The sequence below is a fragment of the Microcaecilia unicolor genome, chromosome 4, assembly GCF_901765095.1.
Source record: "Microcaecilia unicolor chromosome 4, aMicUni1.1, whole genome shotgun sequence".
In the NCBI taxonomy this organism is placed as follows: domain Eukaryota; kingdom Metazoa; phylum Chordata; class Amphibia; order Gymnophiona; family Siphonopidae; genus Microcaecilia; species Microcaecilia unicolor.
Genome location: NC_044034.1, coordinates 335,150,867 through 335,168,617, shown reverse-complemented (window position 1 = coordinate 335,168,617; position 17,751 = coordinate 335,150,867). Strand labels below are relative to the sequence as shown.

The 17,751-nt window shown below is 43.9% G+C and overlaps 1 protein-coding gene across 4 annotated transcripts in view; it reads left to right on the top strand.

Annotated features, from left to right (window-relative positions):
* Positions 1 to 10,151: 10,151 nt before the first annotated feature.
* ANK1 (ankyrin 1) overlaps positions 10,152 to 17,751 on the top strand; it is a 319,396-nt gene continuing 311,796 nt past the window's right edge. For 3 of the 4 annotated variants that reach the window (XM_030202059.1, XM_030202060.1, XM_030202058.1), the window contains exon 1: positions 10,152 to 10,323. In XM_030202059.1, coding sequence (XP_030057919.1) covers positions 10,309 to 10,323 — 15 coding nt within the window. In that variant the 5' untranslated portion in view covers positions 10,152 to 10,308. Of the gene's footprint in view, positions 10,324 to 10,839; positions 10,916 to 17,751 lie in introns of all 4 variants that reach the window. The other variant, XM_030202061.1, reaches the window with a different exon arrangement.

The window sequence follows — 17,751 nt, the reverse complement described above, 5'->3', positions numbered from 1 at the left end:
AACCATACGAAGAGAGACTTGCCAACCTGAACATGTATACCTTGGAGAAACGGGGTGACATGATACAGACGTTCAAATATTTGAAAGGTATTAATCTGCAAATGAATCTTTTCCGGAGACGGGAAGGTGGTAGAACAAGAGGACATGAATTGAAGTTGAAGGGGAGCAGACTCAGGAGTAATGTCAGGAAGTATTTTTTCACGGAGAGGGTGGTAAAGACATGGAATGCCCTCCAGCAGGAGGTGGTGGAGATGAAAACAGTAATGGAATTCAAACATGCGTAGGATAAACACAAAGGAATCATGTTTAGAAGGAATGGATCTATGGAATCTTAGCAGAGATTGGGTGGCAATGCCGGTATTTGGAGAGAAAAACCAGTGCAGGGCGGACTTCTATGGTTTGTGCCCTGATCGTGACTGGATAGATTTGAATGGGCTGGAGTGTAAATTTTAAGGGTCTTCGACGTTATCTTCAGAATTCTTAGTACAGGAACAGTGCTGGGCAGACTTTTACGGTCTGTGCCTGAGAAAGGCAGGGACAAATCAAACTCGGGTATATATATGAAGTATTACATACCATATAAAATGAGTTTATCTTGTTGGGCAGACTGGATGGACCATTTAGGTCTTTATCTGCTGTCATTTACTATGTTACTATCAGGCTTATTTTCAAAAGAGAAGGGCGGCCATCTTTCGACACAAATCGGAAGATGGGCGTCCTTCTCCCAGGGTTGCCCAAATCAGCATAATCAAAAGCCGATTTTGGGTGCCCTCAACTGCTTTCCGTCGTGGGGACAACCAAAGTTCACAGGGGCGTGTCAGAAGCATAGCGAAGGCTGGACGGAGGCATGCTTAACACATGGGCGTCCTCAGCCAATAATGGAAAAAAGAACGGCGTCCCTGACGAACACTTGGCAAACTTTACTTGGTCCATTTTTTCTTACGACCAAGCCTCAAAAAGGTGCCTGAACTGACCAGATGACATATGGAGGGAATCGGGGATGACCTCCCCCTACTCCCCACATTGGTCACTAACCCCCTCCCACCCTAAAAAAAACCTTTTTAAATATTTTTTGCCAGCCTCTATGCCCGCCTCAAATGTCATACCCAGCTCCCTGACAACAGTATTCAGGCCCTGGAGCAGTTTTAGTGGGTGCAGTGCACTTCAGGCAGACGGACCCAGGCCCATCCCCCCCCTACTTGTTACACTTGTGGTGGTAAATGTGAGCCCTTCAAAACTCACCAGAAACCCACTGTACCCACATGTAGGTGCCCCCTTCACCCCTTAGAGCTATGGTAGTGATGTACAGTTGTGGGTAGTGGGTTTGGGGGGGCTCAGCACCCAAGGTAAGGGAGCTATGCACCTGGGAGCAATTTCTGAAGTCCACTGCAGTTCCCCCTAGGGTGCCTAGTTGGTGTCCTGGCATGTCAGGGGGACCAGTGCACTACGAATGCTGGCTCCTTCCACGACCAAAGGACTTGGATTTGGTTGTTTCTGAGATGGGCATCCCTGGTTTCCGTTATCGCCAAAAACCGGGGACGACCCTCTCTAAGGTCGACCTAAACATTGAGATTTGGGCGTCCCCGACCGTATTATCAAAATGAAAGATGGACGCCCATCTTGTTTTGATAATATGGGTTTCCCCGCCCCTTCGCTGGGACGTCCTGTGAGGACGTCCTCAGGAAAACTTGGGCACCCCTTTCGATTATGCCCCTCTAAGTAAACTCCCAGACCAACCCTGTTTCATGCCCCCGACATGGTGTTGCCCTATCAATAGGTCCATCCCTACAAACAGGAATGCATAAGTTCAAATCTGACATCATCAGAATTAACAACATTCAGAAACCAGTAGGGGAACATTTCAGGTGCTTTTCACTAATCTTAGGATTGCTGTATTATGAGAAAGGAATTTAAAGGGACAATCCACCAGGCAACTGAGCTGTGGCTCATAAGTTAAAAATGTGTTACTTCCACTGCTTTTTGGTAACTGATAGGTTAGAAACCATTACCCTGGGCCTGAATAAGCCTAGAGCCCTCATGACTCACTACAAATGTTAATTTACTTAACTGTACTAACATTATCACCTCAGTGATTTCCTGACCCACTACAAGTGTTAATTAGGTTAACAGGGCTGATTATCTTGTCCTTTCCATGCACTGCTGAACTATGCCAAGATAATAATGCCATCTTGGAACAATAATGACAGAAGCAGTGGGCACTTTATTAACTAAACAGTTTACTGAGGCATGACCTTCTAAGGGCCAGAGTTCACTTCAGAAGCAATGACTGTAGAGGATTTTTTTATTATTTTTATTTTAACTCCTTTAGAGGTAATATCTTGTGTTTGCACTTAGATAGGAAAGAGATTTCCATCTGTATGAGCAAATTTCTTCACAAGGTTGATGGATTTCCACTTTATACAGCTGAATCTGGTGTCTTCCACATTAAAAACATTAAAAGGGATAGCCGTGTTTATCTAGCATAATTAAAATGACAGAAGCAGTACTTCTGGTAATGTGCAGATGCGTGTAACAGTGTGCCCTCTTTTCTGTGCTTAACCTCTTATTTTATTTATTTATTAAATCATTTATATTCTGCACTATCACCTCAGTTCTAGGCAGATTACAGAATGTTTAGCGCGCCCACAATTATAGCGCACGCTAAAAACGTGAGTGTGCCTTAGTAAAAGACATCCCTAATAAGCAAGCAACAGAACATTCAAGTAACATAGATATGATGTTATTGTTTTTCTATCTAGCTGAGGGGCCAAGTGCAGATATATAGATTTAAACATATTCTCAAGTTCACCTGTCAACACAAAACAACCTCTTTTGGCAAATAACTAAGGTGTATCCTGATCTTAGTGCTGAAACCATGAGAATGAGGAGGGATTTGTAGAAATACAAACAGGTTTTGGCAGAGAGGCGTCTGCAAGCTGGAATCTGGAACCCTGAGAGATGAGTGATAACAGTAGAGGGTAAGTGCCACTTTCTGCATACTGTCAAGGATATTGAGGCATTTGAAAAATCATTAGACTGCACTCAGACCATGAAAGGACCCCATCTGGACTTCCGGAGGAGGGCAGTCACTATGTTTGTTGATTAACACAGGATCCAGATTTCAGAAGCAACATCAGAGTCGACGGCAGAGGTCTCTAGAACCCATTGGGGAGCTGTCTACTGTCCATCAACACTCCACCCCTGCTAAACTTCAGATTCAGTCAGTTGGAATGAGAGTTCCAAAGCTTTGCATACCAACTCTCCAGCTAGGAGGAATGGTGAATGTATGAACATAAGAGTAGCCATACTGGGTCAGACCAATGGTCTATCTAGCCCAGTATCCTGTTTTCCAAACAGTGGCCAAGCCAGGTCACAAGCACTTGTCAGAAACCCAAATCGTGGCAACACTCCATGCTACCAATCCCAGGGCAAGCAGTTACTTCCCACGTCTGTCTGAATAGCAGACTATGGACTTTCCCTTCAGGAATTTGTCCAAACCTTTTTAAATCCCAGATACACTAACCAATGTTACCACATCCTCCAGCAAAGAGTTCCAGAGCTTAACTATTCATTGAGTGAAAAAAATATTCCTTCCTATTTGTTTTAAAAGTATTTCCATGTAACTTCCTTGAGTGTCCCCCTAGTCTTTGTATTTTTGGAATGAGTAAAAAATCAATGTACTTCTACTCGTTCTATACCACTCAGTATTTTTTAGACCTCAATCATATCTCCCCTCATCCATCTCTTTTCCAAGCTGAAGAGCCCTAACCTCTTTAGCCTTTCCTCATACGAAAGGAGTTCCATCCCCTTTATCATTTTGGTCAGCTCGTATGCTTCCCCAGGGTCTCTTAGTGGAGATCCTCATGATGAAGATGACCACAGCCAGAAGGGCCCCCTTTATAGGGGTGCAGAGACCACTGCAAACTGAACCGTTGGATTCGGACTGTTAACAGAGTGCATTAAATTGAGGGAGTTGGTGTGTGTGGGGGGGGGGGGGGGGGGGGGCAGTATTTTTTGAAAATAGGTGGAGAAGGGGCCAATGTAGAATGTTTAGAAAAATGTTTAAAAAACAGAGAAGCATGAACTATGAAAGTACCTCTGATGTTATGGCAGAGATACTTAACAACGAGATTGTTGTTGAAGTTCTGACTGTAAAATCCTTGTAATATCTAAATAAAACGTGAAAATCACTTTATACATTTGCATGTAACAACCACCATATGGAATATATTTAAACATAAGTGGAATTGCAGTGCGCTGTCTCTGTATGAAAAGGAGGTTAAAACAAAACGTTGCAAGAAAACCAAAATAGGACACATTGAGGGGCATTTTCAAAAGGGATGTCCTTGCATAACGGCAAAATCCAGGGGCGGGGAAACCCGTATTTTTGAAACAAGATGGACGTCCATCTTTCATTTCGAAAATACCGTCAGGGACATCCAAATCCTTAAATTTGGATGTCCCTAGATTTGGTCGTCACTAGACATGGACGTTTCTGACTTTCGGCGATTTTCGAAACCAAAGACGTCCATGTCAAAAACGACCAAATGCAAGCCATTTGGTCATGGGAGGAGCCAGCATTTGTACTGCACTGGTCCCCCTGACATGCCAGGACACCAACCGGGACTTCATAAATTGCTCCCAGGAACATAGCTCCCTTACCTTGTGTGCTGAGCCTCCCAACTCCCCCCCAAAACCCACTACCCAGAACTGTACACCACTATCATATCCCTTACGGGTTAAGGGGGGCACCTATATATGGGTACAGTGGGCTTGTGGAGGGTTTTGGAGAGCTCGCTGTTTCTTCCACAAATGTAACAGGTGGGGGGGGGGGGGGGTATGGGCCTAGGTCTGCCTGTCTGAAGTACACTGCAGTACCCACTAAAACTGCTCCAGGGACCTGCATGCGCTGTCATGGACCTGAGTACGACATCTGAGGCTGGCATAGAGGCTGGCACAACATATTTTGAAAGATGTTTTTTTAGGGTGGGAGGGGGTTAGTGACCACTGGGGGAGTAACGGGAGGTCATCCCTGATTCTCTCCGGTGGTCATCTGGTCATTTCGGGCACCTTTTTGTACCATAGTCAAAAGAAAAACAGGTCCAGGTGAAAACGATTATGGGTCAAGGATGTCCAAGTGTTAGGCACGCTAAAGTCCCGCCTTCGCTACGCCTCCAAAACGCCCCCTTGACCTTTGGCCATCCTTGCGACGGTGTGCAGTTGGAGACGTGCTAAATCGGGTTTCGATTATACTCCCTGGGAGAAGGACGTCCATCTTACGAATTACGTTGAAAGATGGACGTCCTTCTCTTTTGAAAATGAGCCCCACTATGGAACAGTGTCTGTGACGTGGAGAGAGATGCAGTGATGCGACTGATGTGCTGAAGAGAACATATTTTTTTAAAATAAAGAAATAAATAATTAATAAAGTGTGTGATACAACCAACTGGAAAAAGTATGTGGACATAATAAAAGAACGTGAAAAGTGAAGTAGGGGGATATAATGCGGCAATGAACAGTTGACAGTGTATAGTGTGCTTACGTTATAGAATTTTAAAAATGGCGCCAAAGGACCGTTTCTAAAAGTCCAAGGAATGCAGTCTGTAAACAAAGTTTGTGCATGTGGAGGGGCATTTTTGATATGACGTCTAAGTCTGACTTTGGACGTTTTGCAAAAAATGTCCAAAATCTGAATAGCAAATAAGATCATTTTCAAAAAAGAAAAACGTCTATCTTTTGTTTTCAAAAATAGAAGGTTTTGTGATTTGAATGTTTTATTTTTTGGTTCATTTTTGAAAAAAAAAAGTCCAAGTACAAAACGAACAAAATGAAGCCATTGGGATGTAGGAGGAGCCAGCATTTTTAGTACACTGGTCCCCCTGACATCCCAGAAAAGCAATAGGGCACCCTAGAGGGCACTGCAGTGGACTTCATAAAATGCTAAGCAGACCAAGGGTGGACCCCCTTGTTTTCTGCTTCATAAAATGCTCCCAGGTACACATCTGACCATTGCTCCCTTACCTTGTCTGCTGAGCCCCCCCAAACACCACCCCCCATAACCCACTACCCACAACTGTACACCACTACCATAGCCCTTACGGGTGAAGGGGGCACCTTTCTGTGGTTACAGTGGGTTTCTGGTGAGTCTTGGAGGGGTCACAGTTTCCTCCACAAGTGTAACAGAAATGTTAAATAGTAGTAGTAGTAGTAGTAACAGGTAGGGGGAGGTAGAAGCCTGGGTCTACCTGGCTGCAGTCACTGCACCCACCACTAGATTACTCCAGGGACCTGCATGCTGTTCTGATGGACCTGAGTATAACTTCTGAGGCTGGCACAGAGGCCAGCAAGTAATGTTTTTCATCACATTTTTGGGGGGTGGGAGGAGGTTGGTGACCACTGGGGAAATAAGGGGAGGTCATCCCTGGTTATTTAGGACACCTATTTGTGCCTTATTCGTTATAAAAACAGGTCTAGCTCAAAACATCTTAGTTTTAGTCCTGGATGTTTTTGTTTTCCTCCATTATGGCTGAATAAGTCTCAGGAATGCCCAAGTCCCACCCTGAACATGCCCCTGATAAGCCCCCTTGAGATTTGGACGCACTTCTGATGGACTTCAAAGAAAAATGGCTAAAAATTGGTTTCGAAAATACTGATTTAGACGTTTTTGTGAGAAAAACATCCAAATGCTGCTTTATGCCACTTTTTAGACATTTTTCTGTTTTGAAAATGAGCCCAATATGCACAAACACAGTGCCGGTGAAAGACCAGTAAAGCATAGAGATTAACAGATGTGTATCTGAACGTGATGAAAGAGGCTAAAGAACGCTGTGAGGACCTGCATCTAGCAAACTGCTTGAAAAAAATATCGGTGTGCTTAAAATTAAAACTAGACGTCCATAAAGTACTTACCCTCAACGGGACAAAAGCGCTAAAAAGCAGTGGCCGTCCAAACGGCGAGAATCAGCAGCACTGTGGCATTAGTTTTTTCCTTACTTTTATTCACTGGCATCGCTTGTTCCTTACCTTCACTTATTGCCATCAGTTTCATGCAGTGCCTTTCACCACATATTGGGTGGCTTGCCAAATCACGCTTCCTATCACTCCATTTTCACAGATGTTTATGAAATTCTTCTAACAATGGCTATATGCACAATCTTTGTTCACAGTCTGCATTCCCTGGACTTCCTTACTTCACTTTTCAGCTGAGGGGAGATATGATAGAGGCATATAAAATAATGAGTGGAGTGGAATGGGTAGACATGAATTGCTTGTTCACTGTTTTCAAAATTACTAGGACTAGAGGTACGCAATGAAGCTACAAAGTAGTAAATTTAATACAAATCGGAGAATATATTTGTTCACTCAGCGTGTAATTAAACTCTGAAATTCATTGCCAGAGAATATGGTAAAAGCAGTTAGCTTAGCGGGATTTAAAAAAAGGTTTGGCTAGCTTCCTAAAAGAAAAGTCCATAAGTCATTATTAAAATGGATTTGGGAAAATCCACTGCTTGGTTCTAGGATAAACAGCATAATATGTATTGTATTGTTTTGGGATCTTACCAGGTGCTTGTGACCTGGATTGGCCACTGTTGGAAACAGGATACTGAGCTTGATGGACGTTCGGTCTGTCCCAGTACGGCAACACTTATGTACTTCCAGGGGCATTAGGGTCAGGAACAGCTAGCATTAGACATGGAGGGCCCCAGGGAAGAAACTGAGGAGGGGGATCCCAAACCTACCATTAGGCCAGGGGTTCTCAATCTAGTCCTTGAGACACACCCAGCCATTCAGATTTTCAGAATACTTACATCAATATGGATGAGAGAGATTTGCATGCACTCAGTGCCGTAGCGAGGGCGGCTGACACATGGGGCGGGTCGCCACTGCGCACTCCCCCTCGTCTTGCACCCCCCCTCCGGCGCGCACCCTCCACCCCCCCCCCCCCCGGAGCGCATTGTTACTTACTTTAGAAGCGAGGGGCGGGCGGGAGGGCCGATCCGCCCCCGAGTCCACGTCGCTGGGAGCTGCGTCGGCTCTATTGGTTCCTTGTTCTCTCTGCCCTGGAACAGGAAGTAACCTGTTCCGGGGCAGAGGGAGCAAGGAACCAACGGAGACGACACCCCCCCAGCGGCGTCCACCCTGGGTGGACCGCCCCACCGCCCCCCTTCCTACGCCACTGCATGCACTACCTGAAAACCTGACTGGTTGGGTGTGTCCCAAGGACTAGGCTGAAAACCCCTACTTTAGGCTATCAAGGATTAAAATGAAAAACATTTATTTGTTATTTTGAATTTCTGAAGAAGCAGCGAAACAGATGGGTCCCTATACTGTCGAGAAATTGAGAGATATATTTTGAGAATTATACTTTGAGAGAAGACACATAAACCCGGTTGGGGATCAAAGTAAATTGAAGATTAGAACATTTTTGGACTGTTCACCATTGACAGCAACAGTGCAAATAACGTAGTTTTCATCTCCACTCAAAGCTAAGTAAAACAAGTCGTGGGTCTTGCTCTGTGAGTAACTGTGAGATGTACATTAAGAAATGACAGATTTAAGTGGTTGATGATTGAAGTAAATTAAAGTTCTAGATAGATCTAAACACTATACTATCTAGTATATGAGTAAAACAATACATGTTTGTACTCCCACCGAAAAGTTGAATATAAAAAATGGTGTGGTTCCTGTTCTGACATCTTCTTAATATTTTAACACTGATATGGGTTTTTCAATTTCAAAACTAGCATATATGGTTGATATTTTGAGCACTTCAATTTGTTATAGTCACTACCCCTCTCCCGTTTTTTACTGCAGACTTTTTCTTCCTATATCATGTACCGACTTTATCATAACCTTACTCTGTAAGCCACATTGAGCCTGCAAAAAGGTGGAATAATGTGGGGTACAAATGCAATAAATAATAATAATATATTAAAATACTTAGGGAGTTTTTATTCTGTAGGTGTTTTCGGGAGGTGGAGGAGCCTATGATGTTAGCCATTACAGTTGGTGTCCTAATTTAAAGGTACCCTTTTTGAGGCTATGTTTTTTTTTTTTTTATATAGAATTGATATAAGTGCCAAATTAACAACTGAAATTCAGGGTATTAGTTTACAATTAATAAGTAGTATACCATGCCATACTTTGTATTGTCGTTTGAATATTTTTTATTGCTCTAATTGCCTACTGCTCATGTTTGATCTATTCTTACTGTACACCGCCTTGAGTGAATTCCTTCAAAAAGGCGGTAAATAAATCCTAATAAATAAATACATAGGTAAAGAATTCCACAACACAGGCCTATAAACTGCAAAGAGGTGCACTGCAGTCTAACAGTCCCAGTCACACGGAGCAAAAACTGTTGTAATGATCTCACCCTTTTGTGGGTTGAGAAGGAGGGGAGTCCCTATTGGAATCCTCAAAGGGGACCCCCTTGAAAATACCGAGGCATAAAAGGTTGCCTACTTCCTCCTCTACACTTTATGTATCTGGTAAAGTAGACTTTTAACTTTGAAAGTTCATGCCTCAGTAAATCTGTGTACATAGAAACATAGAAAAATGAGGGATACAGTCTTCATGTCCACCATCGACCGGAAGGCTGTTCCACAATTTCACCATCTTTTCCATGAAGAAATATTTCCTCAGGTGATTCCTGAGTCTGTCCCCTTTCACCTTCATCCTATGCCCCCTCATTCCAGAGCTTCCTTTCAATTGAAAGAGACTCACTTCCTGTGCATTTATGCCATGGAGGTTTGTATTATATCTCACGTGGGACCATCCTGTAAGCCTTCTTGGGGGGGTCAGCATCATACCAACACAGTAACTCACGATGGACTGTCCAAAAAAAAAGCTCATAAGTCCACATTCTTTATGATCCATTCAAAATAATATTTAGCAAGGTTAAGAAAGGAGAATGTGAATTTAATTTCCATTTAAAATTTATCATAAACTTAGATTACTTTGAATTGTGCCTGCATTTAGATCAAATTTACAATATTTTGACTCTGTCCCAGCTTGGGCAGCTTCGCAAATGCAAGGCGTTTCCCTGGAGGAGGGAAAATTCCCTTGTTGACTGCTGCTGGGTCTTCTGTGCAGCTGTGAACTTTCCCATTGGTGGAGGTTCACTAATCTCCAGTCCCCAGACTGGACTCTTCTCCTGTGCACACAAACATCGCAGAGTAAGATATAGGAGTTACTGCGCCTGATAAAGGTCCTGTGTACTCAGCTCTCCTCAAAACTTTCAGCAATACAGCCACTACAGATTCAGCTGTGCTTGTTGTGACCTGACTGAACAATTCCAGATGCAGGATGCTGTGTGGAAAAGTAAGTTCTTTGTTGAATGTGTAAATGCTGGGAATAAAGGGGTAGAGGAAAGGAAAATGGACATTTTATGAAATAAACCAAGTTGCAACAGTTGTCAAACCATGAGCTCTGTGCTTGTGGTATGTGTATTTGGACTGTGTATATATATATATTGTGTTGTGGTGTGCACATACAAGCATGGAAGCATGTACATGAATGCCTTGTGTCACGGTGCAAGAATATTAGTCATGTCAGTAATACCTGAATGTACTTGGAGTAGAGGAGTGGCCTAATTGTTAAGAGGATCAGGCTGAGAATCAGGAGAACCTGGTTCAAATCCTGCTGCTGCTGCTCCTCCTTGTGATCTTGGGCAAGTCACTGAACTCTCTATTGCTTCAGGTATATAAACTCAGACTACGAGCACTCCAGGGTCAGGATAATTCCTGCTTCAATAGTTTTGGGCTTGCAGGCAGTATATAAGAAATAAAAATCTTTAGCTGACTGCGATAGCCCACATTTCCAATCTCTCCTCTCTAGGAATGAATGTAAATAAAGACACAGCTGGCAAACACTGCAGAGTCCTGGGGAAACACCAGCCCCTGCTCTATTGCAGGTATGTGCAGCCAGCATCAGGCCTCAGCACTTTTCTTTTGTGTATTTCACCTGCCAATACTTGTGACCTGGATTGGCCACTGCTGGAAGCAGAATACTGGGCCAGGCAGACCCAGTATGGCTATTCTTATGTTTTTATGTTCTTACATAATGTCACCCCCTGTCTGTTGTAAGACTTTACACAGTATCAAAATGCCTCTGATATGTAGTCGCGTCAGCCGAGGAACTAACTGTGTTCAGCTCACAAGAGACAGAGTGAACATAAAATAAAACATCATCCTTAAAAGATAATACCGGATGAATGCATAAAGGTGAATATGAATTCCTGTGAATGGAATCAATTTGATTTCTTTTGTGTATTTCACCTGCCAGTACTTGTGACCTGGATTGGCCACTGCTGGAAGCAGGATACTGGGCCAGGCAACCCCAGTATGGCTATTCTTATGTTTTTATGCTCTTGCATAACATTACATGTTTATCTACTGAGGGCTGAAATGTCTATACTGTTGTTTTTTTCCTAGCGAAAGTTTCACATCTCCAGTCCTTCTCAAACCTGCTTGCAAAATGTTAAGTGTTTCTAGGGCTATAAATCAAATGTCTGGATTATTTTATGCAGAAAAAAGTGTTGTTCTCTTCTGATAATCAAGGACGTTTCCAGAACATACTAGTTCAGTTCTTAAAGAAAAGCCTTAAGTCTAGGAAGATTCCACTTTTCACTGCTGTACCCCAGGATCCGAGGGCTTTTTTTTTTTAATAACTTTATTTTTGTTTGAAGCCAAACAACCTACATTGTGAGATGTAATATAGCATCTCGACATCTTACATTACAGCCAGTATCCAAATAGTTACATAGCATGCCTTCATGCATTTTAACTACTTATTTTTATCTCTCATTTCTCCTCCCTTCTTCCTCTTCCAGCTAAGAGGTGACCCAGTGCGTTTTTTTCTAGCAAAAAAGGTGCCAGTACTCAAATGCTAGGCCACTCTTCAGGAGTGGGGTGTTCACTGAGGGACCAGTCCCATAATAGCCAGGCCCCCTGCAACCAGTCACAGAATCTATGACAAGACTGAATTGGTGTGTAGAGCCTGAGCTCTTTCATTAAAACATTGAAAGCAATGGAAGTAAAACCCAGACTGGCTCAATCTGTCCTTCTTTTTCTGGAGCCATATGGTAACCCTACCCATGGGTCAATTTTAGCAGACAATGGAAAAAGCTGTGGGTGCTCAGTACCTCCAAGTACCCCTTCAAAAAAACCTGATTGTACCAATAGTTCAGTGGCAAAAAGGGAAGGAAAAAAGTCTGCCTGTTTCCGGTGTGAGGAGATTCCTCTTTCACTACTCCACTCTGTTGCTTTGCCTGTTCGATAAAAGCTTTATTTTATTAGTAGATTCTTGATATGCCCCCTTTCTGTGGTACAACAAAGCGGTTTACATATAGATACTTTCTCTATCCCTGTTTGGGTTCACAATCTATGCTTTGTACCTGGGGCAGTAAAGGGTTCAGGGCCTCTTTTACTAAACTGCTCTAGCGATTCTTAGCACGGCAGATGTGTGGGCTGCATCGCATTTGCCACATGGGAATCGCTAGCGCAGGTTACTACAAGTGGCCCCAAGTCAGTGTTTCCCACATCCAGTCCTGGAGTACCTCTTGCTGGTCGGATTTTCAGGATACCCACAATGAATATGCATGAAAGAGATTTGCATATAATGGAGGCAGCGTATGTAAATGAAGTTCATGCATATTCATTGTGGATATCCTGAAAACCTGACTGACAAGGGGTACTCTAGGACTGGACTTGGGAAACACTGCCCTAAGTGACTTGCCCAGGGTCACAAGGAGCCACTGCTTCTTATCCCACTATAATAACCATTAGGCTACTCCTCCACCCTCCTAGGGTACATAAGTACATAAGTAATGCCACACTGGGAAAAGACCAAGTCCATCGAGCCCAGCATCCTGTCCACGACAGCGGCCAATCCAGGCCAAGGGCACCTGGCGAGCTTCCCAAACGTACAAACATTCTATACATGTTATTCCTGGAATTGTGGATTTTTCCCAAGTCCATTTAGCAGTGGTTTATGGACTTGTCCTTTAGAAAACCGTCTAACCCCTTTTTAAACTCTGCTAAGCTAACCGCCTTCACCACGTTCTCCGGCAATGAATTCCAGAGTTTAATTATGCATTGGGTGAAGAAAAATTTTCTCCGATTTGTTTTAAATTTACTACACTGTAGTTTCATCGCATGCCCCCTAGTCCTAGTATTTTTGGAAAGCATGAACAGACGCTTCACATCCACCTGTTCCACTCCACTCAATATTTTGTATACCTCTATCATGTCTCCCCTCAGCCGTCTCTTCTCCAAGCTGAAAAGCCCTAGCCTCCTTAGTCTTTCTTCATAGGGAAGTCGTCCCATCCCCGCTATCATTTTAGTCGCCCTTCGCTGCACCTTTTCCAATTGTACTATATCTTTCTTGAGATGCGGCGACCAGAATTGAGCACAGTACTCAAGGTGCGGTCGCACCATGGAGCGATACAACGGCATTATAACATCCCTGGATATAGGACCCTTGTAAATGGCACCTGATGAGAAACTGGCATAGCATAGCTGGGGCTTCGTCCAGGTTATTCTGCCTTGCATTAATTTATAGGTCCATTTGCAGACATCAGTTTTCGTAGGAGTCTTTCATACATCAGCAAAAGATGCTATGGAAATAACTGTATTGTGCTCTGTACATTTAGAAGCAAAGGCATCTGGGTGACAGTGGCAGTCGCACAAGGCCTTGCGCTTCCAGGGGTCCCGTGGCGCTCACTCCTCCTCCCTGCTATTGCCACAATCTGACTCTTTCCTTTCCTTCCCCGAGCCATAGGGTACCCTCCTGGCACATACCTGAAGCCACCCTGGTGGTCTAGTGGAGTCTTCGGGGCAGGAAAGATCCCCAGTCTTTCCTGCCCGCTGCCGACTCTAACCCCCTTGCTGCCACATCGCTCTTTAAAAATGGCTACTGAGATTTTCAGAGCTAGGTGGGACAGGGACGGGGGGAGGGCACTGAACTGGTCTGCACAGGGCCCCGCAATTGCTAAGGTTGGCCCTGGGCACCTGTATGTGATAACTTGACCAAAACATTTTTAGCAGTAAATACTACTACTACTACTACTTATCATTTCTATAGCACTACTAGATGTACGCAGCGCTGTACACTTGAACATGAAGAGACAGTCCCTGCTCAACAGAGCTTACAATCTAATTAGGACAAACAGGACAAATAAGAGATAAGGGAATATTAAAGTGAGGATGATAAAATAAGGGTTCTGAACAAGGGTTAGTAGTTAAAAGCAGCATCAAAAAGGTGGGCTTTTAGTTCAGATTTGAAGACGGCCAGAGATGGAGCTTGACGTACCGGCTCAGGAAGTCTATTCCAGGCATATGGTGCAGCAAGATAAAAGGAATGGAGTCTGGAGTTAGCGGTGGAGGAGATGGGTGCAGATAAGAGAGATTTACCCAGTGAACGGAGTTCCCGGGGAGGAGTGTAGGAAGAGATGAGAGTGGAGAGGTACTGAGGAGCTGCAGAGTGAATGCACTTATAAGTCAATAAGAGGAGTTTGAACTGTATGCGGAAACAGATTTGTTGAATGTTATCTAGAAATGAATGTGTTCTGTTAGCCAATGCCATTTTATATCAATTATTCTCAAAAAGTAGATCAGTCATTGGCAAATAGTTTTATAATACATACTAGTACTTTTTTTAACTTAAAGAGTAGACATTTTATTGTTTCGAGTGAGTGCATAGTACAAGACGGCACATCATGTGCACACAGGATCGAGCTTTCTTTGTGACGGCACCCAGATCATGGAATTCATACCGGCAAGGTTCAGTTTCAGGCTGATTATGTGATGTACAGAAAAGGCATTTAGACATGGATTTTCCAGCAGATTTATGTTATATGAATGGGGGGGCCCCTGTATCGCTCCTCACCTTGAGTATTGTGTTCAATTCTGATCGCTGTATCTCAAAAAGGATATAGTAGAATTAGAAAAAGTTCAAAGAACGACCAAAATGATTAAAGGGATGGAACTCCTTTCATATGAGGAAAGGCTCAAAAGGTTAGGGCTCATCAGCTTGAAAAAGAGATGGCTGAGGGGAGATATGATTGAGTTCTACAAAATCCTGAGTGGTGTAGAACGGGTAAAAGTGAATTGATTTTTCACTCTTTCAAAAAGTAAAAAGACCAGGGGACACTCAAAAAAATTACATGGAAATACTTTTGAAACAAATAGGAAGAAATATTTTTTCACTCAAAAAATAGTTAAACTCTGGACCTCACTGCCAGAGGATATGGTAACAGTGGTTACCGTATCTGGGTTTGAAAAAGGTTTGTACAAATTCCTGGAGGAAAAGTCCATAGTCTGCTATTGAGTTAGACATGGGGAAGCCACTGCTTGCCATGAGATTTCTAGCATGGACTGTTGCTACTACTTGGGTTTCTGTCAGGTACTTGTGACCTGCATTGACCACTGTTGGAAGCAGGATACTGGGCTAGATGGACCATTGGTCTGACCTAGTATGGCTATTCTTATTATTATTTATTTATTACATTTGTACCCCGCTCTTTCCCACATACAGCATCTTACATGGTAAAGAATACAGTAAAAACAAGGAAATGTAGGAACAGTATTATAAATTGTGATGATCATAACTACTTACATTATGAAAGGCATTACAAAGGACATGTGAAAAGAACGTAATGAACTAGAATAGGGAAGGTAGACAAGGATATGATAGGTGAAAGGGAAGGAGAATGGGAGGGAAATGGTAAAGGATGGAGGGAAGAAGATGAGGGATTGAGTATAACATTGTTATGTTCTTATGGGGGGTTGAAAGGAAAGAATTATGAAACCTTTTTTTTTATTGTTGTGCTTGACATTTTGAGTGTTATCCACTTTTCACTAAGGGGCTAAGGGTAGCTCCAGACCTACTACTTTTATAAAGCAGTAGAAAAAACAGGACAGTAAAAAATTAAGGCTCTTGGTGGGAAAAAGAAAAACTAGTTTACATCACTCGGGTATCATTATGATAAATACCTTCATATGGTGACCCTCTAAAATGAAGTATATATAGAGGGGCATAATCGAATGGCGCTGGCCAAATTGATGGGCGGCCATCTTCGGGGCCGGCTCCGTGAAGGGGAGGAGCCAAGCCAAATCGCTCGCCAGGGTTAGATAAGATGGCCGACTCCGATTTTCAGCCATAATGGAAACCGGAGCCGGCCATCTCAAATCCGGCAAAATGTAAGGCATTTGGGCGTGGGAGGAGCCAGCATTTCTAGTGCACTGGCCCCCCTGACATGCCAGGACACCAACCGGGCACCCTAGGGGGCACTTAAAAAAATTAATAAAAAAAACAAAATTAGCTTCCAGGTGCATAGCACCCTTCCCTTGTGTGCTGAGCCCCCCAAAACCTCCCCAAAACCCACTGCTCACAACTCTACACTATTACCATAGCCCTAAGGGGTGAAGGGGGGCACCTACATGTCGGTACAGTGGATTTGGGGGTTTTTTGGAGTGCTCCAGCACAAGTGTAACAGGTAGGGGGGATGGGCCTTGGTCCACCTGCCTCAAGTGCACTGCACCCACTACAAACTGCTCCAGGGACCTGCATATTGCTGTCAGGGAGCTGGGTATGACATCTGAGGCTGGCATACAGGCTTGCAAAAAATGTCTGATTTGTTTTGTGTGTGTGTGGGAGGGGATTGGTGACCACTGGGGGAGTAAGGGGAGGTGATCCCCGCTTCCTTCCGGTGGTCATCTGGTCAGTTGGGGCACTTTTTTGGGACTTGGACCTAAAAAAAGGGTCCGAATAAAACGGACCAAATTCTCCTGACGGCCGGCTTTCTTTTTTCCATTACCGGGCGAAGCCGGCCATCTCAACACACGCCCCCGTCCCGCCTTCGCTACCATGCTGACACGCCCCCTTTCAACTTTCGCCGGCCCCGCGACGGAACGCAGTTGAAGCCGCCCAAAATCGGCTTTCGATTATGCCGATTTGGGCGGATTCAGGAGATCGCCGCCTATCTCTCAATTTGTGTCGGAAGATGAGCGGCGATCACTTTCGAAAATCAGCTGGATAGTATAACAACTAAGCAAAAGAACAAGAGGAAAAAAAAAAAAGATAAAACTCAAAATCCAAGAGGGAGTCCTTGTTTTGGGTCCTTAGACTTAACTAGGATTCCGTTCAGGGGTTCTCAACCCAGTCCTCCGGATACACCCAGCCAGCCTGGTTTTCAAGATATTCACAATGGGCCCAATATTCAAAGGATTTATGCTCCTAACTTTTGGGCCCTTTTACTAAGCTGCGGTAAAGGGGCCCTGCGCTAGTGGCAGCGTGTGCTTTTGCCGCACACCAGGTCCCCTTTTACCACAGCGGGTAAAAAGACTGAAAAAAAAAATAGCTGTGCGGTAAGTTCGCACTTGTCGTGCAGCCATTTTGGGGGAAGCACTTACCATCACCCATTGAGTTGGTGGTAAGGGCTCCAGCACTAACCCGGTGGTTACTGCCGGGTAACCCCCCCCCCCCCCCCGGAAATATTTAAAAAATATTTCCACTAGCGCCTCAAATGGCATGCACTGGGGGGGGGGGGGTGGAACTAATACCAGCACCTGTGTTGGGCTGGCGGTACTTCTGGGTTAAACAAGATATCTGGACAAATGGGAGATTCTATGAATAGAGTATCGGCATATCAAACTATGACACTATTATTCCCCCGCTCTGACGTTTCAGAGGAAAAAGGCCTCAAGAAGCTAGGCTCTTAAATTTGTGCCCTAATTTCAGCCAGACTTA